Source organism: Fusarium keratoplasticum, chromosome 7, assembly GCF_025433545.1.
Source record: "Fusarium keratoplasticum isolate Fu6.1 chromosome 7, whole genome shotgun sequence".
NCBI lineage: Eukaryota > Fungi > Ascomycota > Sordariomycetes > Hypocreales > Nectriaceae > Fusarium > Fusarium keratoplasticum.
In genome coordinates this window covers 645,504-673,009 of record NC_070535.1, presented here as the reverse complement: position 1 = coordinate 673,009, position 27,506 = coordinate 645,504, and the positions used below count along the sequence as shown (strand labels likewise).

General features: G+C 50.8%; 11 protein-coding genes across 11 annotated transcripts; 6 read left to right on the top strand and 5 right to left on the bottom strand.

The window, feature by feature from the left end:
• Positions 1-34: 34 nt before the first annotated feature.
• NCS57_00936000 (uncharacterized protein) lies at positions 35-1,888 on the top strand (the record flags this gene model as incomplete). Its single annotated transcript, XM_053059138.1, has 5 exons — positions 35-298; positions 332-589; positions 645-893; positions 945-1,251; positions 1,308-1,888. The coding sequence occupies 5 exons, from the start codon at positions 35-37 to the stop codon at positions 1,886-1,888; spliced, it is 1,659 nt and encodes a 552-aa protein (XP_052911209.1).
• A 799-nt stretch (positions 1,889-2,687) lies between these two features.
• Positions 2,688-4,022, bottom strand: NCS57_00935900 (Metallophos domain-containing protein; the record flags this gene model as incomplete). The annotated part of the gene is made up of 2 exons (XM_053059137.1): positions 2,688-3,811; positions 3,866-4,022. The coding sequence occupies 2 exons, from the start codon at positions 4,020-4,022 to the stop codon at positions 2,688-2,690; spliced, it is 1,281 nt and encodes a 426-aa protein (XP_052911208.1).
• Positions 4,023-4,971: 949 nt separating this feature from the next.
• NCS57_00935800 (Translation machinery-associated protein 22) lies at positions 4,972-6,897 on the bottom strand (the record flags this gene model as incomplete). The annotated part of the gene is made up of 1 exon (XM_053059136.1): positions 4,972-6,897. One exon carries the CDS (start codon positions 6,895-6,897, stop codon positions 4,972-4,974), a length of 1,926 nt encoding a protein of 641 aa, XP_052911207.1.
• A 1,489-nt stretch (positions 6,898-8,386) lies between these two features.
• Positions 8,387-10,295, top strand: NCS57_00935700 (MFS domain-containing protein; the record flags this gene model as incomplete). Its single annotated transcript, XM_053059135.1, has 3 exons — positions 8,387-9,023; positions 9,080-9,328; positions 9,382-10,295. The coding sequence occupies 3 exons, from the start codon at positions 8,387-8,389 to the stop codon at positions 10,293-10,295; spliced, it is 1,800 nt and encodes a 599-aa protein (XP_052911206.1).
• Positions 10,296-11,499: 1,204 nt separating this feature from the next.
• Positions 11,500-13,508, bottom strand: NCS57_00935600 (Zn(2)-C6 fungal-type domain-containing protein; the record flags this gene model as incomplete). The annotated part of the gene is made up of 6 exons (XM_053059134.1): positions 11,500-11,577; positions 11,657-11,936; positions 11,995-12,153; positions 12,352-12,409; positions 12,456-12,947; positions 13,001-13,508. The coding sequence occupies 6 exons, from the start codon at positions 13,506-13,508 to the stop codon at positions 11,500-11,502; spliced, it is 1,575 nt and encodes a 524-aa protein (XP_052911205.1).
• A 627-nt stretch (positions 13,509-14,135) lies between these two features.
• On the top strand, positions 14,136-15,224 carry NCS57_00935500 (Oxidored-FMN domain-containing protein; the record flags this gene model as incomplete). The annotated part of the gene is made up of 1 exon (XM_053059133.1): positions 14,136-15,224. One exon carries the CDS (start codon positions 14,136-14,138, stop codon positions 15,222-15,224), a length of 1,089 nt encoding a protein of 362 aa, XP_052911204.1.
• Positions 15,225-15,607: 383 nt separating this feature from the next.
• NCS57_00935400 (uncharacterized protein) lies at positions 15,608-16,508 on the bottom strand (the record flags this gene model as incomplete). The annotated part of the gene is made up of 4 exons (XM_053059132.1): positions 15,608-15,886; positions 15,950-16,041; positions 16,111-16,200; positions 16,253-16,508. The coding sequence occupies 4 exons, from the start codon at positions 16,506-16,508 to the stop codon at positions 15,608-15,610; spliced, it is 717 nt and encodes a 238-aa protein (XP_052911203.1).
• A 942-nt stretch (positions 16,509-17,450) lies between these two features.
• On the top strand, positions 17,451-18,320 carry NCS57_00935300 (uncharacterized protein; the record flags this gene model as incomplete). Its single annotated transcript, XM_053059131.1, has 5 exons — positions 17,451-17,487; positions 17,546-17,610; positions 17,659-17,883; positions 17,940-18,088; positions 18,140-18,320. 5 exons carry the CDS (start codon positions 17,451-17,453, stop codon positions 18,318-18,320), a joined length of 657 nt encoding a protein of 218 aa, XP_052911202.1.
• Positions 18,321-19,350: 1,030 nt separating this feature from the next.
• NCS57_00935200 (Zn(2)-C6 fungal-type domain-containing protein) lies at positions 19,351-20,199 on the bottom strand (the record flags this gene model as incomplete). The annotated part of the gene is made up of 4 exons (XM_053059130.1): positions 19,351-19,685; positions 19,744-19,824; positions 19,878-20,123; positions 20,172-20,199. 4 exons carry the CDS (start codon positions 20,197-20,199, stop codon positions 19,351-19,353), a joined length of 690 nt encoding a protein of 229 aa, XP_052911201.1.
• A 642-nt stretch (positions 20,200-20,841) lies between these two features.
• On the top strand, positions 20,842-22,092 carry NCS57_00935100 (uncharacterized protein; the record flags this gene model as incomplete). Its single annotated transcript, XM_053059129.1, has 4 exons — positions 20,842-21,002; positions 21,049-21,281; positions 21,330-21,402; positions 21,453-22,092. The coding sequence occupies 4 exons, from the start codon at positions 20,842-20,844 to the stop codon at positions 22,090-22,092; spliced, it is 1,107 nt and encodes a 368-aa protein (XP_052911200.1).
• Positions 22,093-26,153: 4,061 nt separating this feature from the next.
• Positions 26,154-27,452, top strand: NCS57_00935000 (uncharacterized protein; the record flags this gene model as incomplete). Its single annotated transcript, XM_053059128.1, has 1 exon — positions 26,154-27,452. One exon carries the CDS (start codon positions 26,154-26,156, stop codon positions 27,450-27,452), a length of 1,299 nt encoding a protein of 432 aa, XP_052911199.1.
• Between the last annotated feature and the right edge of the window lie 54 nt (positions 27,453-27,506).

Below are 27,506 nucleotides of genomic sequence, written 5' to 3'. Positions count from 1 at the left end.
TCCAAGCCTCTTGGCAACATTGGCAGTCTTCACAATGTCGCATACTGTTCTTGAGAAGCAAGATGACCTGGCCCTCGAGGGCAAGGCTGATGTCGACCACTCCGAGGTTCTCAAGAACTCGGATCTCATGAATGATGCCTTTGATGGCGAGAACCGCGAACATGAGTTGGGCGTGTGGGAGGCTACCAAGAAGCATCCTTGGGCTTGTTTCTGGGCATTCATTATGTGTTTCACGATTGTCAGTTCCTCCAGTCGCCCTCATGCCGATCCTTTCTCGATTCACGATCGGGTTATGAGCGTAAGATGGCAGCAGTAGCTAACCGTGCAACAGGTCATGGAGTCATTCGACATGTTCCTGAACGGCAACTTTGTCGCCCTCCCAGCTTTCCAGAAGCACTACGGCGTCTATGTCGAAGGATCCGGCTATACCATCCCGACGAAATGGCAGAGTGCCCTGTTCCAAGCCGGTCAATGCGGTGCATTTATCGGTGTCTTTATGGCTGGTCCCATCACCAACTATCTTGGATATCGCTGGACGACCATCTTGGGCTTGATGCTTATGAACGCCACAATTTTTGTCTCCTTCTTTGTGAGTACCTCTCCTGCTCCCTAGCCGAGGGCTCCGTCTAATCCGATGTTTCAAGGCCAACTCCCTCACCCTTCTTGTTGTTGGACAAGCACTGGAAGGTGTGCCATGGGGTTTCTTCATCGCCAACGCACCCGCCTACGCCTCCGAAATTGTCCCTCTTGCCCTCCGAGGTGCCTGCACGGCAACTCTGCAGATGAGTTGGTCTATCGGATCTATCATCGTCGCTGGCGCTACCTATGCCTACAACAAGCGCAACGATCAGTGGGCTTGGAGAGTCCCCCTGGCCCTGCAATGGGTCTTTCCCGTGAGTTTCTCCCCACACATCGCAACATGGCCATGATACTAACTCATCTAGACCCCCCTCCTGATCCTCGTCTTCCTCGCCCCCGAGTCCCCATGGTGGCTCATCCGCCGCGGCCGCAAGCAAGAAGCCCTCCGATCCATCGAGCGTCTCGGCACCGACTCCAAGGAACAGGCTCAAAAGTCCCTTGCCATGATGGAGCGTACCGTCGAGATCGAAGCACAGACTGGTGGTTCTCCCAGTCTTCTCGACCTTTTCAAGGGCACTGATTTGAGGCGAACCATCATTACCTGCTTGATGTACGCGTCGCAGAATTTTGCTGGTAACTTGATTGCCAACCAGGCCACTTTCTTCTTTGAGCGTAAGTTCCCATCTTGAGATACCTGCAAGTAAACAGATAACTAATGCATCTTCTAGAAGCCGGAGTCGACTCCGACCGTGCCTTCCAGCTCAACCTGATCAACGCGTGCCTTCAATTCATCGCCAACATCATCTCCCTGCCCGTCAGCGGCTGGTGGGGACGTCGCACCATCTACCTCTGGGGCACAGCCGTCAACGTTACCCTGCTATTCCTCCTCGGCATCTGTGCCTCCATCCCGCAGAACAACGCGACCAATTACGCCCAAGCCGTTCTCGGCATCCTCATCTCCTTCGTCTACGCCGGAGCCCTGGGTCCCACCACATACACTGTCATTGCCGAGACATCTTCAGTCCGTCTTCGTGCTCTGAGCACCGGTGTCGGTCGTGCGGCTTACTATATTGCCGAGATCCCCATGATCTACCTGGCGTCGCAACTTCTCAACCCAACTGGATGGGATCTCGCTGGCAAGTGTGGATATGTCTGGGGAGGTACAGCCGTTGTGTGCTTCCTTTCGGCCTTCTTCTTCCTTCCTGAGCTCAAGGATCGCACGTATCGTGAGACGGATATCCTGTTCAACCGCAGGATTCCTGCCAGGAAGTTCAAGTCGACTGTCATTGATGTTAGAGACAACGAATAGAGTGTTGCTAAGAGTTGAACTTATTTGATCTCTGAGAAGACACATAGACATGCAGTCTTACGAATAGAACCAAATGTCATCTTTATTGTTCATATGCCCTCGCCCGCCCGTTACCGTGACATCCTGTTGAACGTTTGAGCCAAGAAAGCGTGCCATCAACTGATTGAGCAGGCTTTCCGACTAAGTTTTAATCCCGTTGTTATCCTGATATTATTGTCTTTGCCATAATGCTTCGTGCTCTTCTTCATTCTGCAAGTATGGAGTTGCACGTCAATCAAGTACTTACAAATGAGTCCCTGTAAGTTTCTATGGCTATAGAAGCTTACCTTTATCTTAGGTTTACGGTGTTTTGCAGCATTGGGTTTTGATGTTGCTGTGTGTGTCTTCGTGTGTTCTTTGATCTCGTGTATGATGAATACGTCATTGAAAAGGTAGAAAAAAATGAGTCCCTGTTTGTTTGCCAGCGTGGGTGGCCTAAAGGAGTGGGCCGGCAGTATTTCACCAATACCCTAGCATTTAAAAGAAAAAAAGAAAAAATTATAAGTTGAATAAATAAAAAGTATCGTAGATCAATTTCCGGTTAATAGCTTTCTCGTATTCATTGTTCAGGATCATGCCTTTATGAATGTTGGTGGCCCTGGCTTGGCTTCGCACCGATTTCGGCGATGTGACGAAAAACAGGGGGCATATTGTCTCTACACACTCGCCGGCATCCGCAGTCACGTCACGTTTTGAGCCGAGATTAGATTCAATTCATTTTCAATTGTTTTTGCGACTAAATATCAAGGTATTCAAATTTTTATACCGCCAACCAGAGCAGTGTCAGCAGAGTCGATGCGTAAATGCCCCCAGCACCCATGGCCAAAGTAGGCGCACTGCTAGCAGTATCCCAATACGTCTTTTGGTTCGGAGTCGCCTCGTAGCGATCCGTATTGAAGGTCGAGTTTAGTGAGACGCTGCCCACAACGTCGCCCGACTCGAGAAGAATATGCGTGTCGATCTCGAGATCTTTCAGGCCCTCCTGTGTCACAAAGATCTGGCGTCCACCTCTGATCCAGTCTCCATAACCTCCATAGCCCGTGTGCTGGCCGTAGCAGAGATTGATGCCGCTTCCGGTGATGTTCATGCCGGGAAGTTGATCGTCCCACTTGTAGCACCAGGAATTTCCGTGATCGTGTCCGTAAAAGAGTCCAATAACTCCCGGCGTCGAAACTAGAGCGCGCATAAAGGGCAGGTCCTGATCTCCATAATCACAGCTTCCGCTCTCGCCTTCGGCACACCATCCATCGCCCTGCTGAACGACATCTTCCTCGTTGATGCCTGGCTGGGTGTTCTCGCCGGGGCCATCAGCCTGTTGCTGGAATACATAAGAGGCGTGAATCGGGATGTGGACGAACGCAAGGGATGGGATTTCCTTGCCGTATTCCTCGACTAGTTCGGCATTGGTTTCGTTGAACCATTCCACCACGCTCGAGTGTACCCAATTGTGCTGACGCCCACCCTGATAGTAGAAGCCTCCACGACTATCAAAGAACCAGAGGAGCAGCTCAGGAGTGCAATCTCGAGTCGTCGTGCAATTGGATGCGTATACGGGAAGGTAGTAGTTGGTGGTGCCGGCATTCGTCCCATCAACCATCTTCTGGGTTCGAGAACCGGTGAACCCTTGCTCGCGCTCCAAGATGTCATCTCCGTTGATGTTGAAGTTGTGATCGTGATTTCCGTATGTGGAAGCCCAGGTTAGGTTGCGTTCCACCAGCGGTGCGACGATCTGATCTATATAGTGGGTGCTGTTGTCGCGGTATGTGTCTTCGCCGTTTATGAGGTCTCCGTTGAACACGACTAGATCCGGCGTGTCAAAGTCAAGCACATCGCCTATGACCTTGGTCGATCGGCGATCGACGTCTGGACCTGATCCTGATGCATCTATTCACAGTTAGTAACACTGAACTTGATTCAATGGGTATGTAAGAGACCTACCTGTTGCATAGTGGAGGTCCGAGAACACACAGATCTGGAAAGCTCCATCGTCGTTAAACTTTAGTGGCGGTAGGTCGTTGTTGTTTGATTGACGAGGAACAAGAGCTTGGCAGGGTAATACTGCAAAAGAAGCTATCAGGGCGCCAATTCGCAACATATCCAAGAAGCTTGATTAACAGCCCGTGAATTCTCCTTATCAGCTGTTTCTGATTAAGAGGCGACTGAGAATTCGGGAGGAGCGGGATGTAGCAATGCCAAGAATACAACACAAAGGAGAGACCATGATGAAAACGGGTGCAAAAAAGTATAAATACTCGAATTCATCGTGGGACAGCAACTGTACCAAGCCCTTGGCCGTCTCGGCCGACGATGTGGGATAGCAAGGCCAAGACCCCAGTTTTGTCAGCATAGCGCATATGTCCGCTAATTCCGCAAGGAGAGGTGAGCTTGGCGACGATGGTAATTTGTCTTGCAAGGATTGCCACGCGTCAGTATCGTCTTGGCATCGGTAATTCACCTGCTAAGCATTTGTTAATGGGTACTTTTATCTGTGCCTCTCAAGATGCTTGCCCGGATGTATCTTTCATGGCGCAAGTAGCAAGCCCATTGGTTGCATGACGCGCTCTCTCGATGGGCCAAGAGGTTGGTGTTTCTTGGCACCAGACAAAATGGGGCTCATCTCATCAATGACGCGCGGCCCGTCACACGATAAGAGTTTGAGGGTCAGATTGAAATCTGAGCAATGATTTAGAGTTACGCAGGGTTACATCGTCGGAGTTAGAATATTTCTAGGTCTCTCTACTCCGAACCCTGCTAATGCTCAGCCTTGGGAGTCGACGACTCGTCTGACATGATTCCATAACAAAGATGGCTTGGGCCATCAGCGTCGAGTCAAGCCTGTCAAGGGCCGATTCTTCAATCGTCACAATGGGCAATGGCCCCGCCAGGACAAGAGTTCAAAAGCAGGTTTTCCGAGTATGGGCCAACACGCCAAGACGATAAAGCTTCTTGGCTTGGCGGCAATCACTGCTTATGTGTGCATTAGTTATCAATCGTTCGTTTTTTGCCAAGACGTCTCGTCTATGTCCCTCCTAACAACCCAGGTTTCACTTTTTCTTCTTCGCCTTTGTCTTGTCCACCACATCCACCCACTTGGCATCAATCCCCCTCTTGGGTAGGATTTCTCCCACAAGAATTTTTCGCTGGTCTCCCTGCACGACGATTTCCAGCAGACCGGGTTTGGAGCCACTGGCTTGCCCGACGCTCGCTGACCCAGCACACTTCTTCTGCAGCTCTGGGGCCAGCACCTGCGGATCGATGAAGAAGGGCTCGAGGTTGGAAATCTTGGTGACGACCTTGGTGCCTGTTCGTTTTTCGATCGTGACGAGGACATGAGGCGGGTGTCCAGCCTTGGGCTTTTGCTCGGATGCGGAATCCTTTCTTTTGATGACGTAGAAAGGTTGGCAGAGATGAGAATCTTCCAGCACGCGTTTCTGGAGGGCGCTTCTGGAGATGCGTCCTGATGCAAGAGCTTGGCTGTCATCGTGGCTCGGGTTGGACCCCAGAATGCTGTTTGCAATGAATGGGTCGAGCTTGACGGTCGATGACCCTTGTCCTCCAAGCTCTGGCCGTTGCTCGATGTATAACTTGAGAGCTGCCGAGACTTGCTGTGCGGTGTAGAATTCCGTCTTGGAAGGAAGCAATGTCGGCACAAGCTTAGGAGACAAGCGATAGACGTTTTGGATCGTGATTGTCTGTCCCAAAGACACATCGGCAGACGAAGAAGCCTGTCCACCGCCCTGCTCTCCCGTCTTTGTTGGTTCAGAGCCCGCTGGCTTAGGCTTCGGCAAATTGTAAGGCCTGAATCCAGTAACCAGCTCGTCGTCAAAGTCGATATCGAGAATGACCGTCTCTCCACCATTCCTGTCCTTGGACTTGACCAATCCCAGCTTGTCCAAATGCTTGATGAATTTCTTGGCATTCTTCCACGACGTCTTCTTGATGATGTAGTATTGTGGATTCTGGGATCGGAGATAGGGCTGGATCATGTTGGAGATGAGAAAGGAGGGTTGAATAGGGAAAACAAAGCCAAATTTGGGGCCTGGGTTTTCCGCCTTGGCTTTGTGGATGGCGTAGAGGAAGGCTTTTTGGAATGCCTCGTCAATGTCCTTTGTCGTCGGTTCATACTCTACCTCCTCTGCCGTCTCCCTGTCGTCCTTGGGGGTTTCCTCCTCGTGAAGTGAGTTCTTAACTGGTGCTCCGGCGTCCGCTTCCTGGCCGTCATTCTCGTTGTCCTCCATGGACAGCTGTTCAACTCCTTCGACAAGCTGTGCTGTCAAACCTGGCCAACCCTCTATGCTTTCCGGCGGAGCCTGCCCTCCACTCCCCAGTGGCCTCCAGCTCCAAACTTCGTCCCCTGCCCAGTGCAGTGCTTTTACCGCAACACCCTTCTGCCCTCTGACGCTCGGTGGTAGGTTGCATATGTCGACCTGACATGTTCCAATCCACAAAGGCACCGTATCCTTCTGCATACCAGCGACAGCGACGACGGAACCTATTTTCGCCCTCGAGTCCCACTCAACGCTGGGTGCCTTGATGAGGCCAGGTATCATCAAGTCGGAGCCATGGGTGAGCTTCTCTTCAACGACAAAGTCCGGTGTGTGTAGCAGCGGCACAATATTGGGGTTATGCCAGAGTGTGTAAACGGTCGGAATTAGCTTTGGGTTCTTCCCAAGCTGGAACCAAAGTATCCTCTCATCCTGCCCGGGGCATGCACCAACATAGATGGTGCCGCTTATTTGAGCCAAGTTAGGTCCAGAGGATGTCGTAAACCGCGCAGAGGAGGTAGACTCTGGGAGGAGAGAGTTGCGTAGAGAAGACAGCGTTTGTTGTGCGCCTGATGACGTATCATCCTCAGCTGATGACTGAGGGACCGGAATCTGATAGTCGCGAATGATCTGATCAGCGAGCTTGCGACGGTCTGAGGAGCGCAAGGGCGCCAGGTTCTTGATCTCGGGCTTCTTCTTGAACATGGTGAGGCCACGGTGTCGAACGCTATAGGGCTTAATTGTGTTAAGGGTTGCTCATGTTGGAGAGTGATGCCTGGGGGAGTGACCCCGCGGTAAAACTTGGCATCGCGCAGTCACGTGCCTAAGAGCCACGAATTTACCCTGCACACCCACTTTTTCCTCTGTACCCTCCTCTCACGGAGGTGAAGACATAATAAACGGGACACCAGAACGGCAAAGATCTGGACGAATTCTTAGTAAAATTTAGGATTAAATTTGTATAAATATATCATAATTTAATCAAGATATTAGAACCTTTTTATTTTGCCTTATACTTACCCTTAGGGAAGGATAAGCTAAGGTCCTGGTGTTCTGTCTGTTCCTTGACCCACTTGCCTCTCTGCCTCTCTGCCTCTCTGTCAGCCATTTGCAGAGCAAGCAGAATTTGGGAGCCTCCTACGGGGTTAGCCGATCTATGTCAATAGCTGCGATCATTCTTATTATGGTTGATGTGCTTTTGGAAATGTGTCACAACAACCAACAGTGAGAGGGAGAGCAACCTCCCCCATTTGGGTGCCGCCAATGCAGGAGGTTGATCGAAGGCTGGACTATTGTCATGTAGGCATGGAGAGTAACCCATAAACAGACAGTAAGCCGATGAATAGGGAGGCATCAGCATTAATGTTGGCCAATTTGCCACGGGTTGTGGGGGTTGTGCAGTCAAAAGTGATACCACTGGCGTAGCACCTCAAATCCTACCAACACCTTCAACCAACTTGAGCATGGATCTCATATCCGACAATCCAATCGTGTCTGGAGGTGGCTGCTCGGAAAAGCATTGCCATTATGTATCCCTTGACCGGGCCGCACCATGTGACGCCTGCTTGGGAAAGTCGAGAGCAAAAAGACTGCAATAATGCGGGTGGCTGTTAAATATCACGAAGGATGTGGCGTAGTATTCCGACATCCGGGTCGCAATGTCGGCCCGAGTCACACCCAGAACCAACAGATCGGGGCCAAATTTGTGTTTCAACTACCCCTGGACCTGCATCTGACATGTCAAGCCTTACCCCAAACCGATCGCTTACCCGCTTGTCACGGGCCGATCTCCAAGCGAAGTCGGGGTCATACGCCTTTATTCTTGTTCCTGATGATTGCCTGTGATATGTCAGATTAAGAGGTTGCATAATTACTCTCTCTTCCTGTCCTTTGTGGAGATTAACCCAGCAAAATGTTGCTGTAAGGGGAATGTCGGCCCCTGACGCCAAGCATGCCGCTTCTCCAGGCTTCCCCTCAAAGCTGGAGTAACAGCCCATGCAGTCGTTCCGGGTGACAAGCATCGCACGATGCCTCGACCCGAGGCAATGTTTCTGTACCCCCAGTCAGGGACCCTAGATATCTTAAGGCAGTGATCACCCGTGCTCCGTGCTCAAGACTACTCGATGAATGTTACACTGTTCCACGCTTCTGCATTTCTCTACACATTTATTCCATCATTATCTTTCCATGAATAATGCTCACATTCATTGGCCGAGGTCACAAGGGCGATGACAGTCGCGACGAGATCGCCCTTGTAGAAATCCACAGCGAGCAAGCGTCGGCAAAGGACCAGGAGGTTGTTTCAGAACCTGTATCTGTATCCCCGCGGTCGAGAGCTTGGGCCACGGCCGTCGATATGGGAGGCCCGGGTCGAATCTCTGTTAGCTCCAACGACATCCCAGACCACGTCCGCAGGACGCTGCAGAAAGAGCGCCAGGTTACATTCTGGGGATGCTGTCGTCAGTATCCCAAGGCTGTAGCGTGGTCTCTGATGTTGTTCTGCACCATCATCATGGAGGCCTTTGACAAGTCGCTGATACAAGGCTTCATCGCATTTCCTCCCTTTCGCAGGAGGTATGGAACTCCAATAACAAACATTGACGATCCAACCGTCACGCAGGACTACGAGATTTCGCCAACGTGGCAGATGGGGCTGCAGAACGCCGCCATTGCTTGCGAAATCGTTGGTCTTCTTGCCCATGGTTACATCACATATCTCATTGGGTATCGGAAGATGTTGGTCCTTTGCATGATTTGGCTCATGATTGCCATTTTTGCTTCTTTCTTTGCCAATAGCATCGCCATGCTTGCAGTTGGACAGGCACTTTGTGGTATGTATCATCGCGTATTGCATCATTCTAATGGATTCAGAAACTGACAGTGCCAGGCTTCCCTTGGGGTGTTATCCAGACCCTCGCCGCCACCTACGCCGCCGAGGTCGTCCCATCAACCTTGAGAGCCATTCTGCTCAGCAATGTCAACATGTGCTGGTTGATTGGGCAGTTTGCCGCGATGGGTGTTCTTCGCATCTTTGTCGACGATGAAACTGAGTGGTCTTATCGACTGCCGTTTGCGATTCAATGGGCCATTGCCGTGCCTCTCATCATTGGCGTGTGCTTTTGCCCTAACAGTCCCTGTAAGTACCCTATCTTCAATGCACTTTTGCGACGTTTTTACTGACTTTGATAGGGTGGCTTATCCGCCACGAACGACCGGACGAAGCTCGCAAGGCCTTAAAACGACTTACCAACGGCCACAATCTTAACATCGAAGACACCATCGTCGTCATGGAACACACGAACCAGCTTGAAAACAAGTACAATTACGGAGGAGCAAGCTATAGAGACTGCTTCAAAGGCGCGAACCGTCGTAGGACCGAGATTGCCTGCGCTGTCTGGGCCTGCCAGGCCCTCTGCGGCTCTACATTGACCTCGTACGGGGCCTACTTCCTTACCCAGGCTGGATTCAATGCCGCACACTCTTTCACGCTGTCGACTGGCATGTACGGTATGGGTATCCTAGGGGGTATGATTTCTTGGATCTTTCTCTCTTTCGTCGGCCGACGCAAGCTTTATCTCACTGGCCTGTCATGCGCCCTTGGGTTCTTGACTGTCGGTGGCATTTCGTCAATTGCCCTGGCCTCGACTGGCGTGACCAATTGGATTTTGGGCGGCATCATCATTGCCATGACTTTCACTTACAATATCACCATCGGTCCTGTTTGTTACGTCCTGGTTGCCGAAATCCCCTCAACAAGACTACGCGTCAAAACAGTCGCACTCGCAAGAGTAACCTACAACATCTTCATGATGCTCAACAACGTCGTGGTCCCACAAATGCTGAGCCCAACAGCATGGAACCTCAAGGGCAGGGTGTGTTTCGTGTACATTGGCACCACCCTCCTGTGCCTAATATGGGCTTACCTGAGACTACCCGAGTGCAAGTCACTGTCGTATCTCGAGTTGGATATTTTATTCGAGAAGAGGGCGCCTACAAAAAAGTTCAAGGAGTTTCAGGATCGTCTGCAGGGTACTGCCTACATGAGCGCTTCAAGGATCGAGAGGTCCAAAAACCCTTGGCATGGATGGATGGCTTACTCGTGAGGCTGGCTTTTTCCTTTGTGCAGATGTCATGGTGTCTTTGGTGTCGCTTCTTGGGAGGAGAAAAGCGTTTGTAGTTACCGGGAGTCAAGACCTTGGGTTTGGGGATCCTTTACGATATGTACATATTGTTAATGTAACTGAATTGATAGTATTACCATTATAGGCCATAGAAATGGCGGTGAGCCTTCAGTGGTTCTGTCCAGAACCCCCAATCAGAGGATAGAGTCAACTTCTTCAGCTGGCTGGTGTCGACTAATGCTAGTTGCAGTAATTTTCCTGCTCTCGGTTGACCTCATAGGGCTATATCAAGACTCATCAATTGCGGCGATATCCACCAGATGTAACCCCAAAATATGTGGTACAGTATTTGCCAATACCGAGTGATACAAGGTCTGGGTCTAGTTAGTGTTTGTTGGAGAGTTTCCTTGTCTTGGGAGCCGAGAGCATGCTATCTGCGGGAGCGAACCCATTAGTTTTAGATATTATCTTTACATAGTGAGGTAGCTGTAGTAGATGGATTGTTTTATTGATTTACTCGAGTTGTCTTTTAATTTCGAGTTAGGGATGTATGAGATGGGGTGAGCTCTTGAAATCTGGCTGAAACCAGCTCTGGGTCGGGTTGATTTGCTGGACTTGAATATTGCTAGTAGGGATGGCGGTAGTAATTGTTAATAACTTCGCTTGATGGTGTGGTAGTAGATGGCATTGTTTCTTTTTGCAAATACCAGTTGGAATTTCTAATACCGAGTCCTTTAGGCACTCATGGAGCATAAGAGATGAGAATCATTGTCTTTCGAGAACCCCAGGTGCAGGTGGTTAAGGTCTGTTGTCGCCTTCGACAAGGGTTACACACTAAAGCGCTCCGAGAAGCATCAGTCAGTTAATCATTCAACACTTTCGGGGAGATGATTGTACCTGGTCGAACTCTGTCACATTTAGTCTTCTTGCTTCTACACCGATCGTAAGCTGCGCTGACTTTTTGACGCTTCTTGGGCCGTTCGATGCTGGTCTCCTTCTCGGTCGACGTGCCGCGGGGGCTCACACCCCTGATGGAATCTTCCATCACTGCTGGTATTTGCGGGTCCATCTTGATGAGTATCTGGAGTGCAGAATCCGGGGTATCATTATTTGTTGATCAGAAAGCTGGAGTCACGGGAGAGTATTTTCCTCGTCGGGGCTCGGTACGTCAAGGCCGCGACCCCCGTTATCTCCCCCCGAGTCCCCGCGAGGTCCGGCCAAGTACAGTGCCCCCAAGCTGCATGACGATGGTGACGATGGCAGCCTTACATGAACTAAGTTAGAATATTTACATATATGGCTACCAGGTTCATGAATGGCACTGGTATGCAGGGTTGCAGTACCATTCGCGGCTTGATCCAGCACTCGCGAAGTACATACCTCACGGTGAGGATGGTGCGATATCGGTATGTCTGTATTTCTCCCACGGCTTGCAACTGACTGAGCTCTGACGCAGTGACCTGGGAGAGCCCGGGGGGGAGTTGCTGACGCCAATTGATCAGGTCCTGATCTACCTCCAGAACCTTGGTCAGCATCTGATGCAGGCTTGTTGTTTGGGCTGGGCTAGATATGTTGTTGTCGTAGACAGACTCTATGACCTTGCCGAGAATGAGATACAGTCGACTGTCAACACACACGTCAGTCCATCGTTTCACAATTGTCTTTATATCATGGCTCTTACGATGTGTAGACCAAGAGACTTGGTGTTGACGTGGCAGAAGGAATCAAGTTATCCGGAAGGTTGCCGGCAAGCGTCTCAAGCTCAACATCGGTTGGCAAGTCCATCACCATGTATGCATTGGGCATGAGTTCTGGACGACCGTAGGTCATGCTGCACATTCTGCCGTTGAGTTAGTCACCATTGACCTTCCCAATCGCTGGCAAAGCCAAGGCGTTACGTTACCTATCCATGATAAAGCACATCCACCAGGCTCATTTTCGAAGTTCGGCCTCGAGAGGAGCATAGTGAGCTTGGCTGGCTGGTTGGTACAGGCCTACTTGAAAGGCCGCATGTATGAGCCTGCCAAGTATATCCCACGTCTGGGACGATCTCTGCGTGCCCTGAATGTATTGGGTTGCCATCAACAGCGCCTGTACTGTGTGCACTGTCAGCACAATTCACAGCTGATTCAAGGTACGTACTTGGCTCAAGACTGCCTGCTGCCGGCGTAATATCCAGGATCAGTAGCAGTGCTCGCTGCAGGAAAACATCACCCCTCTCTGCCCTGGCTGACGCCGGCAAGTCTGAAGGGCAGTGAGTCGTAGCGAAGGCCATTAGCAGATTCAAGATGCAAAGCTGGGATCGCTCAACGTTCTGGAAGCTAGTTCTGCGCATGTTGGCGAAGCTGCGAAGGATATAAGGCTTGTAGAGGTACGGAAAGAATTTCCCTGTGTTATCAAAAAAGGTATCCACCATTTGCAAGACATCGTGATGAGAAGGGAGAACGTGAGGGTTTACTACAGGAGGACTTTGTACGTCCGTCGATGCGAGCGGCGGAGAAGCCGGCCGTGAAATATCGAGTGTGGCGGCAGCTTGAAAGGTATTCAGGCTTGGCGTACGGTTCTGTCCATGTCCAAAGATGCTGCGCTGTGCGATAATGATCTTTTGAAGGAAGGCAGGGTTGGATGTAGGACCTTGCCATGCGTTAGCGTTGACTATTGACGAATCTGGCCTTCACTTCTCGTACCAAAGACGCCTGAGCAAGCCTCGCCCTGAAAAGTGATTGATGCCATGCCATCGACGCTATCGCCAGGGTCAGTAGGCCATGCCGACTTGTCGAGACCCGACGCTAGCTCCACACGAGTCTCGTCCTGGGGGGTGGCATCACGGCCCTGCATGTCGACAGAACTTGGGTGAGTTCCTTCTTCCGGGGCATCGTTCTGGGCTAAGGACGAGGGAGAGGGGATTGGTTCCCGAGAAGAAGCTGGAACCAGTCTATGGAGTAGACGTTCCATATCTCTGAGTCTAGTGTCAAGCTGTGCTACGGCGTGATGGTCTACCTTGGGCGCAGGCATTGCTACCGAGTCTCGATAGTAACATTCAACGCCATGCTCGTCGCAGAGGTCACAGACTGGGCGTGATCCATCGCAGCGAGACTTGCGCTGCCTGCAAGGCTCGCATGCATGAGCGGCCCGTTTTCTCTTTCTGGTAATCCTGGGCTCCTGGCTCACATTGGTTGCTTCAGGATCGTCCATCTTTAGGCGTGATGGATAGAGTCAAGTAAAGGTGAGGTGGGGTCGTGATGCTAGATGGAGGAGGATTAGTCATGACAGATGAGAAGAGCCCCTGATGAAACCAATCCGGCACGTAGGGACGGTACAGAGCCAGTTGGACCACATTAAGGCGTCCAGCAGTCATGACTGTTCGCGTTTGTCTCCTGGCGCGACTCCGATCCCGTGACAGTGGCTGGTGCTACCCTAGAGATTTGCCAGTACACCTGATTACATCATCACAATTGGTGTGTGCGGAGATATCTTATGTCCCCGGTAGCGTTAAGCCATCGGCGGTCTTGGCATTCTCCGAATGTCCAAGGAACCATGCACGGCAAGATTCATCTCATTAATTGACCGAATCAGAGAACCAACCAAATAGCATAGACTGAGGAAAGCCCACATGGTAATCTAAAGAGATCCGTGATATGACTTGACGAGTTTTGTAAGCGGCTCCACCGCTACGAACACTCCGAGCCGCTTTTCCAACTAAGTAACGGGGCTGTATATAGATGGACCTTGCTCATGGTTTGAGGTTGGATTCAGCATCAAGAGACAATTCCAGCCTCCAACACTTCCACTGCAAGCCTTAAATCAACACTCCCTTACAACATGACGAAACTCTTCACCCCCGTCAAGGTTGGGGCCATGTCCCTCTCCCAGCGCATCGCCATGGCCCCAATGACCCGCCTCCGAGCAAGCGATTCTCACGTTCCCCTGCCCTCCGTAAAGGAGTACTTCAAGCAGCGTGCCTCAGCCCCCGGATCTCTCGTCGTCACGGAAGCCACCGTTATCAGCCCCCGGCATGGCGGTTATGCCAATGTCCCAGGCATCTACAATCAGTCTCAGATCGACGCCTGGAGGGAAGTCACCAACGCTGTGCACGCCAAAGGATCATACATCTTTCTACAGCTCTGGGCACTGGGTCGCGCCGCAAACCCTCAGCTACTGGAGAAGGGGGGACACCAGCTGGTTTCCAGCAGCGATGTGCCCATGAAGAGTGCCTTTAGCGATGATATGCACTACCCAACCCCGCTGACCGAAGATGGAATTTGGGACGCAATTTCCGACTTTGCGGCCGCAGCTAAGAACGCCATCAGTGCTGGTTTCGATGGAGTCGAGATCCATGGCGCCAATGGATACCTCGTCGACCAGTTCATCCAAGACGTCTCAAATAAACGAACCGATACCTGGGGTGGAAGCATCGAAAACAGATCTCGCTTCGCGGTAGAGGTCACTCGCGCCGTAGTCGAAGCAGTCGGCAGCGAGCGCACTGCGATCCGTCTGAGCCCCTGGAGCAAGTACCAAGGCGTGCGCATGGACGACCCTATTCCGCAATTCTCAGACGTTGTACGCAGGCTGGCTGATTTCAAGCTGGCCTACCTCCACGTGTGCGAGTCCGACGACCGGCAAACCAATGGCGAGGAGATTAAGTTCATCTTGGACACCTATGGCGACGCGAGCCCTGTTCTCGTTGCCGGGAATTACGATGCCGCTTCCGCCAAGAAGGCGGTGGATGTCGATTACGTGGACCATGATGTTGTGGTGGCATTTGGCCGTCCGTACATCTCCAACCCCGACCTGGTCTTTAAAGCAAAGAACGGCATCGAGTTTGCGCCATTGGATCCAAAGAACATGTACGCACAAAGCGATGAGGGCTACATAGATTATCCCTTCGCCCAGGAGGCTAAGGATGAATGAAGCGGCGCTGGGAGACTGGGGTATGGGTTGTATATTAAGTCGTGAAGATAGAGGTTCCCCTTCTTTAGACATTCATATTTATAGACTAGAGGGATATTCTTTCTGTACCCAATCGTTTCGCTACTGTGGCTTTTGCCTCATTTCTTTGTAATCCATTGATAGCTATTGCACACGGCTCGTCTCAAAATTATGTGTTACCCTCGTTATGGGTGGACTTATCTTTCGTTTGCAAGGCCCACCCTACGGAGAGACCCCATTAATCGATCTTGTGTTACATGCTACTTGGCCACCTTTAACAAGCCGTCGCAAGAGCAACAGTCAACTATACATTCCATGTTTAAACAACTACTCTGGCTGTTCACTATGGGAATACGGTCTGCCGCTCAAACCAACTTCTTCGACCATGTGAAATTGCTAATGTCGGCTGGCTTCGCAAGGCGGACCCTGCTGGCGGATATCTCTGGCCGAGCAAGAATCTGTTCGTAATGCGGAGCAAAAGCAGATGATCCGATGCTTCCATGCTTTGCCGCCGCTTCATCATGCTCAACTCGGAATGCGAGCCAGACCTCGTTAAAACGGACGTTGGTATCGGCCAGTTCTCTACAAGCCACATTCGCCAGGGAGAAGAGCGCTCCCTGACTGATGGCAGTTACGCCAGCCCACTGGAAATGATTTGGTTAGTGAAGCTGCATCCCGCAGGGAGTCCAAGTACGTCAACAATTTACACCACTGCCACCTGCGGCACCGGTCAGAAGGGTCCAGGTGCTGTTTCCATACTTCTGCTCAAGCAGATATGGGATTGTAGCTCTGAATGCGACTTGGACAAGTTAGGGGAATTCGGCGATTAGGGATAGATGCTGATGCAATGGATCACGGGCAGGCTTACAAAAGTTGGCCTCAAGATTAACATTCATGACCCTTCGGAGCGCCTCAGTGCCAACATCTGTAATGTGAGGCGAAAGGTCGAAAGTTTCAACTGTCCCGCTGTCAGCATCGTCTCATGCCCTTGTCTTCAAACGTATACGTACCTGATGAGTAAACATGTTGGAAGGATGGCAACTGGCCTTCTCGCACACGTTGCACAACGCTTTTAATACCATCTGGTGATGTAACGTCGGCTTCTGCAACCGTGATACCCTTGGATGTTCCAACATGCTTAAGGAGTTTGCTGGTGCTAGCCTGATTTCTTACAACGGCGATGACGTTTCGCCCAGTGTTGAGAGCAGCTTTGACGGCAGATACGCCAATGTTGCTGGTGGCCCCGACAACCAAAACAGTCTCCATGGTTCGGTTGAGTGTCTACAAGCTGCTTGACCGTTTGAGATTATGGGGTAAATGAGCGCGCGGTAGACAGCAGCGATGATAGTGATGTTGGCAAAATCTGGGTTTGAGCCTCTTGTTGGCCTTATTCGTAGCCCTTATTTAACGACCTTCATGTGGGTGATTGTCTAGACCAGAGTATGAAATCTTGTTAGGGATCTATGACGAAAACAGCAGGCTCGGCTTATCTCCCCGGCTACCCTCCGCTTCCAATGTTGGCTCCTTGGTATAAAACATTGACCATCATAGAGGCAACACAGCCTATCCGTTGCGAAGCCAAACCTCAACTTGACTTGGAAAAATGACTCAGGTAATGATGTGCTTGGGCTCAACCTCAGCTGGAAAGCTCCACCGCTGTCGGGAAGCCAGGGGGAGACTGCCAGCCTTCAATGTTGTCAGAATGGGAGCGGCTCGACATCATTCCGTGGCATGTCCCAACTACCCTCCTATTGGCCTTCGGCGATCGGGAAATGCCAAGACTGCGGCTAGTGTAATCATCACGGAACAGTCCCCACTGGATGGGGCTTGAAGCTGGCGGTTTATGCCGGGGAGTTACCATATCTCCCCGGGTTGATCTGACTAGCCAATTTTTCATGGCCCTATCCTTGACCTGATCCATGCTCGGCTCGCTGTAAAGGTACGAGTTCGGGATGCCTCGGATGAATTTTGCTCAAACGGATCGACCTCGCTGTCCGACGCGCGACGCGAGACGAGGAGTGGGGAGAGCATTGTGGATAGGCTCTTCAAGATGACTTTCAGGGATAACATTGGTATCACATCATGAGCAATCTTAAGCCCGAAAACTATTCATCATCAATCTGACAAGCCTACCAAACCGTTTTGATCGACCCGCAAAGCTCACTCTCCTTATTCTCGCCAAATATTTCTTCTCTTGCGCCGTTCATCATGGCTGCCTTGAAACCTTTCACGGTTTATGTGCATAGTAACACATCAAGTCCCCTTTATCCTGCAATATGCGGGCAGCTAACGATGTGAACGAGGCGCCGGGCCAAACCCTTACAAAGTCACCATTGTTCTCGAAGAACTAGGCATGTCCTATGACAAGGTTTTACCCAGGGTACTATTGAGGCCTCAAACCACTGACATGCCTCAGATCGTGGTGGATAACCCCAAGGAAGATTGGTTCCTTGCTTTGAATCCTAATGGCCGAGTGCCAGCCCTCACTGATCCCAACAATGGCGATTTCACCATCTGGGAGTCTGGAGCTATTGTCGAGTATCTCGTCGAGCTATACGATAAGCATGGCAAGCTGACAGTCGAAGACGCGAGGGGCAAGTGGGCTTTGAAACAGTATCTGCATTTCCAGATGTCGGGCCAGGTGAGCAGTGCAGGGTTTCCATCATAACTAAACGATTAATAACTTTGACTATGTAGGGCCCCTATTTTGGTCAAGCTGTGTGGTTTCATCGCTGCCCTGACGACATTCCCATTGCGAAACAGCGATACATTGAGCAGACAGTCCGAGTGTTTGAAGTCTTGGAGACCATACTCAAGGACCGAGAATACCTGGTAGGGGACAAATGGTAAGAGTCGACCTAGCTTTTCTATCATTGTTTGTTTTAACAGCATTGCAGCACGTACGCAGACCTGTGCTTTGTTCCTTGGAATAGGGTCGCCCTCTTCGCTCCATTCTTCAAGGACACTTTATGGGATAGGTACCGGATTGAGGAGAGATTCCCCAACTTTCTAGCATGGCATCGGCGTTTGAGCTCGCGACCGTCTGTCAAAAAGGCGTATGGTGAGTCTCAAGACTAACAGGAAGGGATCTTTATATAATCTAGAGATAATGGGGATGAAGTCATATGATATTATCTGCGTTCACTTGCCATCATACTGTGCTACATGCCGAAAGATGGAATCATCATAAATCTACCAAGAAACCCTCGTCAACTAGAGCCTATGCAAAAAACGGCATGTAAGGTGCCGTCCGTATAACAGAATGGAGCATGACTCTGTAATCTGAGCCTCGCCCAAAGTTCAGATCATGATAGTTCCAGGCTCCTTCAATAAGATGCCTCAGCAGAGTCAAGCGGCGGCTCCCAGTATGCTTCTCTATCCTAGCAACAACATCGAGGATTAACAACCGGGCTGAGTCTCGATGTGCCTCGCAGGCTATAATAAAGATGGGCCACGGAGTATAAGAAACATCGACAGTCTCGAAGATATCCAGACCGTGTTTCACTAAAACCTCGTGGGCTGCTTCTTCTCCAGAGTAATCCAATGCTGCACGATTGAGGAAGATCAGGGCTGCGATAGAGTGGAGGAGAGTGCTTGTGTTTGAGGGTTGACGAGACTCGTAGGTGGACTTGGTTGATGGGTATTCTAACAAGTATTTGCGTAGAGTATTCTCCGCCTCTAGTAGGCGTTGACGTTTCTTGGATGAGATGGCATGTTCCACGTCTGGGCTGATGCTATGGAATAGCATCGAGATGATGTCCAAAATTACCAAGGAGCAGACAGGCCCCTCGTCGTTGTGTAAAAGTTGGGCTGTGTCGGAAGTAGTATCAAGTTGGCCATTTTGAAAAGGCATTCTATCTGCCTCTTCACTCCTAGGTAGGCCCAGGAGTGCGGCTGCATCGACGAAACAGATTGGCGGAGGATCAGGAGGTGCCCACCAAACCAAGCTGAAGTGGCCCATGATTTCATGGTAATGCAGCCAACTGAAGAATGGCCCGTGATCCATACAACGGCTGGGATTCTGCTCGGCGGAGGAGGATTTGGCAATCTTCTTGACGCCACAGAGGTATACAGCCCATGAAGGACCTGTCAAGCTTGGGTGGGTTGTCTACGAGTTGTCTACATTAGTTACCAGCATTTGACAGAGGGAAGAAGGGAAGTGAATAACCTCATATAGATAGAGAAGCATGCTCGCAACAACAGTCTTGCTTGTTAACTCGCGCGTCTTATCGAGGCTCAACGACCGAGCAAGGGCAGATATAGCCTTTGTCTTGTGTGCGAAGGCGGTAGAGTTTCCTGACAAGCGAAGCGACGACAACGCCAAGATACCCTGTAGCACAGCTTTGGAAGAAGGTGTAGAGTCTGCAAGCGCCATCTGGAGAATCACCTGCATCAACGGCCGGGGAGGGTCTGCGCCAGGAACCATTGTGTCTGCCCGTATGTCTGCGAGTGGTTAGTATCTATCATACAGGTGGACAAGTAGGCCATCAAAATATCTTACAATAGTCTAGAAGCATAGACTCATCCCGGTTGATCAAAGATAGCGAGTACAGCAAAGGGCCAGGGGGTCTGGTGACAAGCTCTGCCATTCATCCTCGTTAGATACGAGCCGATTGGCCAAGGCGAGCAACATACTCGAATAGCTTCCGTCGGAAGATGACCCATACATGGCCACATGCCAAGTATATGTATTGATGAAGTGGAGAGCCTTCTCGCTCTCGGGATTGGCACGCGAGGATTTGTCTGGCTCATGAACCATGGAGCGTCGCCGGTCGTTTGGCCGTGGCCACGACAGTCTCATGCCGTATCCAGCGCATTTTCTCTTCGACCGAGCGCAGTTTGCGCACGAGGGCTGCCGCAGGTCGCAGCGGACCTTGCGATCTGTTATGCGTTAGTGGGTCAAAGTCCTGAGAGGAAGAAGAGCCCTACCTTTACAAGTCCAGCAGCCAGCAGCCATTGGTTGGTAGGTATCTGTTGGCATCAAACTGCGAGGTGAGTCGATGGCAGTCAGTATCGGATCAAAGCTGAACTTGGGCAGAGTGTTTACCGCCGTCCTCGATCCTCTTTGAAGTTGAAGGTCACCGTGACTAATCATGGCCCTAGCTAAAACGATATGCGTTAGCGTCGCGGATTCTTGCCTCGCCTTATGAGCGTCCAATCATAGAAGATGACTCTATCCAAACTCGGACAAGGGCGTCAACATTGGCGCCATCATGAGACATGCTCTCTTGATTCCAAGGGTGCATGGAGATCTCGGCATTGATTTATCAGCCTTCTCATTTGAACTGACCGGGAACCTTGAGGCACGGCATTTGGACTAACCCTATCTCTAACCATCCACACGTCTGCCATGGCTAGGGAAATTTTCGCGTTTTCTTGCCGTCCAAGACGCTCTATCCAGCCAGAGCGATGAGTAAAATAAAAGATGACTTTGGAGGCGGTTCTATAGCCCTTTCTGTTACATGGAATGGTCAATTTCAAAGCACACATGTCATTCTAACTTCAATAAATGGTCAAGAACTGCGAGCCAATTTGTCATCCACTCCGTGCTTCAGCCAGGAAAGTAAAGGATATAAGAGCCCGAATGTTGACTTTCAGTATGGATGAAGCAAGCTCTTACGCCAAGTCCTTTTACAAACAAGCCTATAATCCAGCACTTTCAACGCTTCAAGCACCAGTGACGACAATGGGACAAAGTTGGAACCCTCGTGATGGAACCCCCAACCTCAGCGGCAAGGTGGCACTAGTCACAGGCGCAAAGTGAGTCTCTGGCATGCAGGCCTTGAACACTAACTCACAGTTTCAGCTCTGGCATCGGCTTGCACACAGTCAAGCATCTCGCATCCAAAGGTGCCAAGGTGTACTACACCGCCAGATCCGAAGCCAAAGCCAAAGCGGCTAGGGAGGAAATACGCTCCTTGGCACCCGGGATTCCCGAGAACCTACTAGTATGGCTTCAGCTCGATCTTGGTGATATTGGTAGTGTGCTGAAGGCAACTGCATGGATGAGGGAGAACGAGTCCAAGCTTGATATTCTGAGTATGTTCCCACGCTACTAGGGTTGGCTGTTTACTCACAGCTGTCAAGTCAACAACGCAGGGTTGGCAACAAAAGATCTCGAGACCAATGAAGCTGGTTGGGAGACAGCCATGGCAGTCTGGTATTTTCCCCTGATTGTTTCTCTTTATCGCAGCATCTCACAGCTTTTAGTCACGTCGGCCATTTCGTTCTCACAAACGGACTTCTCCCGCTCCTCAAGAACGCAGCGGCCGTCAAAGACGCCGATGTCCGTGTTGTTACCGTCTCGTCGAGCGCGAACCACATATTTCTGCCTGCGGATTACACCTTCGACTTCTCAAGCCCTGCATTTCTTCGCGGTGAGCTGCCGTATGAGCCGTGGAAGTACCGCTACGTGCAGAAGCGCATGTTCAACATCAACGCCCTACTCTATAGCATGGCCAAGCTAGCCAATGTCTTGTTCGCCCAGGAACTTCAGCGACGTTTCGACCAAGCCAAGATTCCTATCTTGTCATTGTCGATCAACCCAGGAGCCGTGAAGAGCGACAATGCTATAGGCATCTTCTCCTCTTTCTTGCAGCCACTCATCAGACGGACTATGCTGGACTTGGACGAGGGCTCTTTCACGACTCTATTCGCCGCTACTGCTCCAGAGGTCTGGAGAAAACCCGAGGTGTACAAGGGCAAATATTTGGAACCTTTTGGTGAGGTCAAAGAGCCTCATCGCGTTGCAAAGGATTTGAATCAGGTGAGCGCTTTTTGGGAGACGACAACCAAGGAGGTTGAGAAATATCTTTCTCAACGTCATCAAACATCACTTTTCGAATGGTGAGATGTTGCTTCACAGAGAAGCCCATTGATCAGAGTTGCTGCTCTGTACTTATCTTGCGGAGTGGCGGGATGTGAGACGGTGGAGGAAACCTTGATAGATTGTCCATAACTCTGGATTGGCATTGAATTGCACATTGTTTCTATACAACGCTTTTTTTTAATTACTGCAAACGTAAGTGACATATTTACATTTTGACAACGGACACCTTCGAGCCTGTAATTAGATATCTGCATCATCTTTTTGTCCCAAAGCCACTGCAGCTAGGAAAGCAACAGGCAACATGGCCAATGTGAGGCCTTAAATCAGACGTTTCACCTTCTCCCCTTCCTGGATGCAGTTCCGCGACCAAGCTGAGTGAAGTGACTGTCCACCTTCAGTTGTCTCAAATTTCTCTCAATTTCCTCCGAATACCACTCGTCCGATCCATGTCCATCCCTGTGACGACGGGCATCCAAAATCACATAGCACTTAGTATCCGTGAGCGTGACCAGGCCTGACAATTTCTGTCTCGTAGCATGTAAGGAATCCAGCAGGATGGAGACATGGGCGATAGAGCTATATACTTCTGTAACAATGTATTGAAATCTTGGTAGGTTCGGCAAGGCCATGAAGAGCTCCGGGCGGTCCTGGCCACTCTCACAGACCGGCGGCTTTTTTGCAAAAAAGTCTGCAATTGTCCAGAGTTTCTCCTTCAAAACAGAGTCGGGTATCTCTTTGCCTCCATCAGTGGCAGGCCGGACCAGGCTCCTCAAGAAGTTGAGATCTGCCGTGGCGGGATTGATGGTTTGGACATTTCGCCCTTTGTACCGAACGCAGAGGAGAAGCGTGCTCGAGTCCCCGTCCCAGTCCGGCTCGATATGAAAGGTTACGTCTTCTTCCGAGTTTGATCGGGGTCCTGACATGTCGCTTTGCTGCGGTAGCGAAAGATGCTGAGAGCCAATGGTGAGATTATCCGGTTTAAGACTTTCCGGCACTCCAGGTCGTATCAGACCGTCAGAGCCGACGGGGATGCTGCTGACGTCGGCATCAATAAGCATGAAGCGGCCAACATCCTTCAAGGTGGCACACGGGCGAAGAAGGCTATATGTTAGCAGGGCTCGCTTATTGACAACGCCAATACACCAGGCATTGCGGCTGAACACTGGCTTTTTATTGTCGGCCGAGATTTCCTGGTAGTTCCCAAGGAACAGTGCTGACAGCATGTCAATAACGGTCTCTCGTGGAATACACCGGCCGTTTTGAAATCGCGAGTAGGTCTTGTTCCCATAAATCGACACCATCTTGTAGAAGAATTTGTTGTTTCGAAAACCCCAACCTCCCTCCACGACTGGTAGGCCAAGCATGGAGGTGTCGACAAGGGGGAGAAGTATGCCGTAGTAGGAGCCCATGAAGAACGCCTGAAGGACAGTGAATGCGTTGATCATTTCCGGTTCCAATTCCGGATCCTCAATAGAGGCAGCGGCCCGCCGGTCTACCACCAACTCCAACCACGCGAGGACGTCAGAGCTTTCGAGCTCCAGTACTTGGTCCAGGGCGGCACAAGTCTCGTCGTTCACGACAAAACCTAACAGAGAGACCAGGTTGTATATCTCTGTTCCGATCCGGTCTGTCGAACCTCCAACATTGTGGAACACGTACTCAATGTCTCTGTTTTCTGCCACCGACTGCCATTGCATTTGGGGTGCCCAGGGGGTACATGCAACAGACGCTGCCGCTTTCTCCCCCTTGGCCCACGCACTCCGGCATCTATTTGTCGTCCTTGGATCAACCGGGAACTTGGTCATAGATTCTTTGAGACAGTCCAAGTTCACGGTTGTGCACGCCTGTTGTGACAAATAAACGTCCAGAGGCCGCCCCATGGGTCGTTGCGACATGATCCAAGCAGCTTCTGGGCTGTACTGCAGCTGGATTGGTGCTTCGCTAGGTTCGATGTTCGGTCCGCAAACTCTCAGAATCTCTATTCCGAGGCTAGATAAGCACGATGCAACACCAGCCACGTCAGAAGACGGGGTGGTGGCTTTCGGACTTCTCCGTAAGAAGCCATACCAAGAAGCTCACCATGTGTGGTGAGTCGCCGGGCGGCATGAGACCTGAAAAGACAGCTTCTAGAGCGATCAAATCTTTCCAGATACACCTTGCTTCTGCACTCATGCTTCGTACCGTTCCTGCAGACTGCCAAGAATTGATGCGCTGGGTGTAGTTGGAGGCAACCGTGTCTTCGCCATATTCGGCTGGCGCCAAGACCTCGAGGAGTGTGCTGCGTATGATTGACTTGACCATGTCGGTTGAGCAGAATGCATCGAGAGCAGCAACGATGCAGATCATAGTTGCAGAGAGCTGTCCTAATGGCTCCAGGGCGTTCTCTACCTTTTCTCCTGTGAAGGCCTGTGACTGACCATTGACAAGGAGGACAAGTTCAGAGCCCCATCGCTTGTTGAATCGAGTGGTATCAATTAAGCCCCCTCGCCGCAATACATCCATCTCATCCTGGTCCAGGAGATCAAGAAGGTCTTTGTCCCCGGATCCAGTTGATAGCCAGGTGTCAACCTGTCTGCTCAGCGTGACGAGAGTCGCAACATCGCTGATGCCTAGGCCGGCACCTGTTGAAACTTGAAGCGACATGTTGAATATGATGATGGAGACGTGAAGAAAACCGTTTTTGGTGATATGCCAAGATGACGGGTCATGCTTCAAAGTCCGGCCCAGGGGCGGATAACTGACTTCTTATATTAAGGAAAATACCCAATGTGGCTCTCAGTGAAGTGCGCCTTGCCAGCTTGCGAGTATACGCTCTTAAGTCTGATAGGCCGGTCTGGATATTTCATGCCATACAAAAAAGGGTGTGAAGCTAGTGCCTTATCTTCATAGGAAAGCAAGGCTCTCTGCTCTGAACCCTCAGCTTACGGTTGCATTGGCCCAACGAGCCTAATTGTGATAATCCACATGCGGGCGCGCCTTAATTGGCAATGGCAGTGCATGAACTGATCTTCTCGGTCAGAGCCTAAAGAACCAGGCTTTAGAAATTCCAATTCGCATTTACGAAGAACGATAATGCGATCCACTAACTACCCCGCCCTGCAGTTGCTTGGGACCACTAACAGTCTCCAGCAAAGCTGTGGGGAATTGCTTCCACGAATCTTGTCAATAATGACTGAGTCCGGTAGGTCAACCTCAGGTTAATAAGATGCGTCTGGTAACCTATTCTGAGGTACACCCTTATCTCTCTTAACAAGGACACGGCTGCAGTTTACCCACTAAGGGGAGCTTTAAAAGAAAGCGACAGAATAGTGTGTCTTTGTAGAGGAATATGAGCCTAAGATATATCTGAGATTGTATACAGGTAATAGAGTGATTCTAAGTATGCATGAATAATGAAGTATAATGTAAGTGGAAAATATTAATCAAACATACATTTCGGTATTAACCCATACCTTCCTTGACCATTGGGCGCTGGGGAGGTAACAGCTCAGGCTTGGCAGAACGCCCATCAGGCGACAGGAATCTACTTGTTTGGGGACCACATGGTCTGGACCCTAGATCTTCGCGGTCCGAAACTCAGACGAGACCATCTGGCTTGTGACGATAGAAAAGAATCTCGGTCCATGTCATGATACGTCCGTGATTGTTGAGACTTTCACGCCTCTACATATTCTCCTCACTATCAGTCTGAAAGTAGGAGCGCCACGAGCGGCTGAGCTAGCATGGCATTCCTGAGCAGTTGTCATAATACTTCTCAATGTGTATGAGGTTAGTAAACCATGAACTCTTACTCGACGCCACAGAGTTCCGCACATTCCATCCAACATATATGGCGGCAATATCCCTACGGCTGACGAATTTGAGATGGAATGCCACTGATTGGTGTCTAGCTCTGGCATCCGAGTCGTAAGCCTTCAGCCCGTTGCCTGCAAGCCACCGAAGGCCGACCAGAGTTACGATTGTACAACAGGAGGTGCAACTGTTCTATTTAACTGGCATTCATGCCGCTCCTTCATAGTTGGATTCCCCGTCACCATCACAATACACAATCAACTTTCTGTGGCCCATCTTTTTCGTCCAAAATGAGTCCCCCTATGCCTTTCGCTCCCAGCGTCTCTATTGAGATCCCACAGAACTTTGCGTTCGGACCGACTGTTCTCGACCCCATCGAGCAACCCGTTGAAAACGGCACCGATGGTGACAGCAAGGAACATACTCACCTCGTCACTGGTGCTGTAGCCGAGCCAGTGACATCGTTGGATGTTTTGGCGAACTTTAAAGGAACCTTTCGAGGGTTCGGCTTCAACACCATCTTTCGGCCCAACAGCAAGGCCACTCCGACTCCGTTGCCAGTGGAATCGACCGATGCCAACGATGACAATGTGTTGCAACTCAACCTGACAAGTGAGACCATGACGTTCGGAAATGAACTTGGCAACGTTCCCAATCGCGGCCTGGGCCCACAAGCAGACATCATGCTCAACGGCGTGCCATACACTCAGACCATCCTTGACGCCATGCCCTCGGATGTCCTCTCGCCTTGTAAGCCGCCCGTCATTCATTTTGAGCCTGGCCTGTGGATGCGAGTTCCTGAGAGCGCCACCATGCCTAATCTCGCTGCCTCTTTCACTAGAATGGCATCCATCCCTCACGGCACCACCATCAACGCACAGTGTTTCGGGCCAGCCACGACTCACAAGGGTCCACCTGTAATTCCTTCTGTGGGAATTACACCCGTTTTTCTTCCAACTGGACAAGATCAAATCTTTGCCAGTCAAACCGCTTCAGACCAAGTGTCTCGTCGCCTCCCCCAGGACCTTACCCCTTTCATGGAAGATGGAACCATCACTCAGGAGATCCTTAACGACCCAAACACTGTTTTGAGGAACGCAAACAAGGGAAAGCACATTGTAGAGCATACCACCTTCACTGTCACCACGGCGTCTGAACCTCCTAACCTTGGCGGAGGGACCAGCAACATTGGCTTCAACATCGGAGCCGACGATGGAAAGGTGTTTCCTGCCACCCCGAAGGAGAGAAGTGGGAATGCGAACGCGACCAAGATGACTGCTCAGTACTGGATCTCCAAGGTTCGCGCAAAGATCCGTCTTCTACCCTGCATGGAAAAGGGCGATTTGGTCTCTCCCGTTTCCAACGGCCCCAGGGATATTGTTCCTCAGTTCGTTATAGACCGACACCATGTCGTCACGGCACCCAAGACTATCACAGTCGAGTACACGCAGATCCAGTACTCGCAGTTTGTGGCTCTTGACTTTAACGGCCTCGGCTGGCCGCATGTTAGCGTCGCCACTCTTGCACCGACTAAGCACTTCAACGGTCCTAAGCTTAAGCATGTAGTCGTGAGGGAGGAGACGTACTAATTTACCATGGACGGCCATGATGGAGGTAGTGTGCCACAGATAAGACTGAGATCT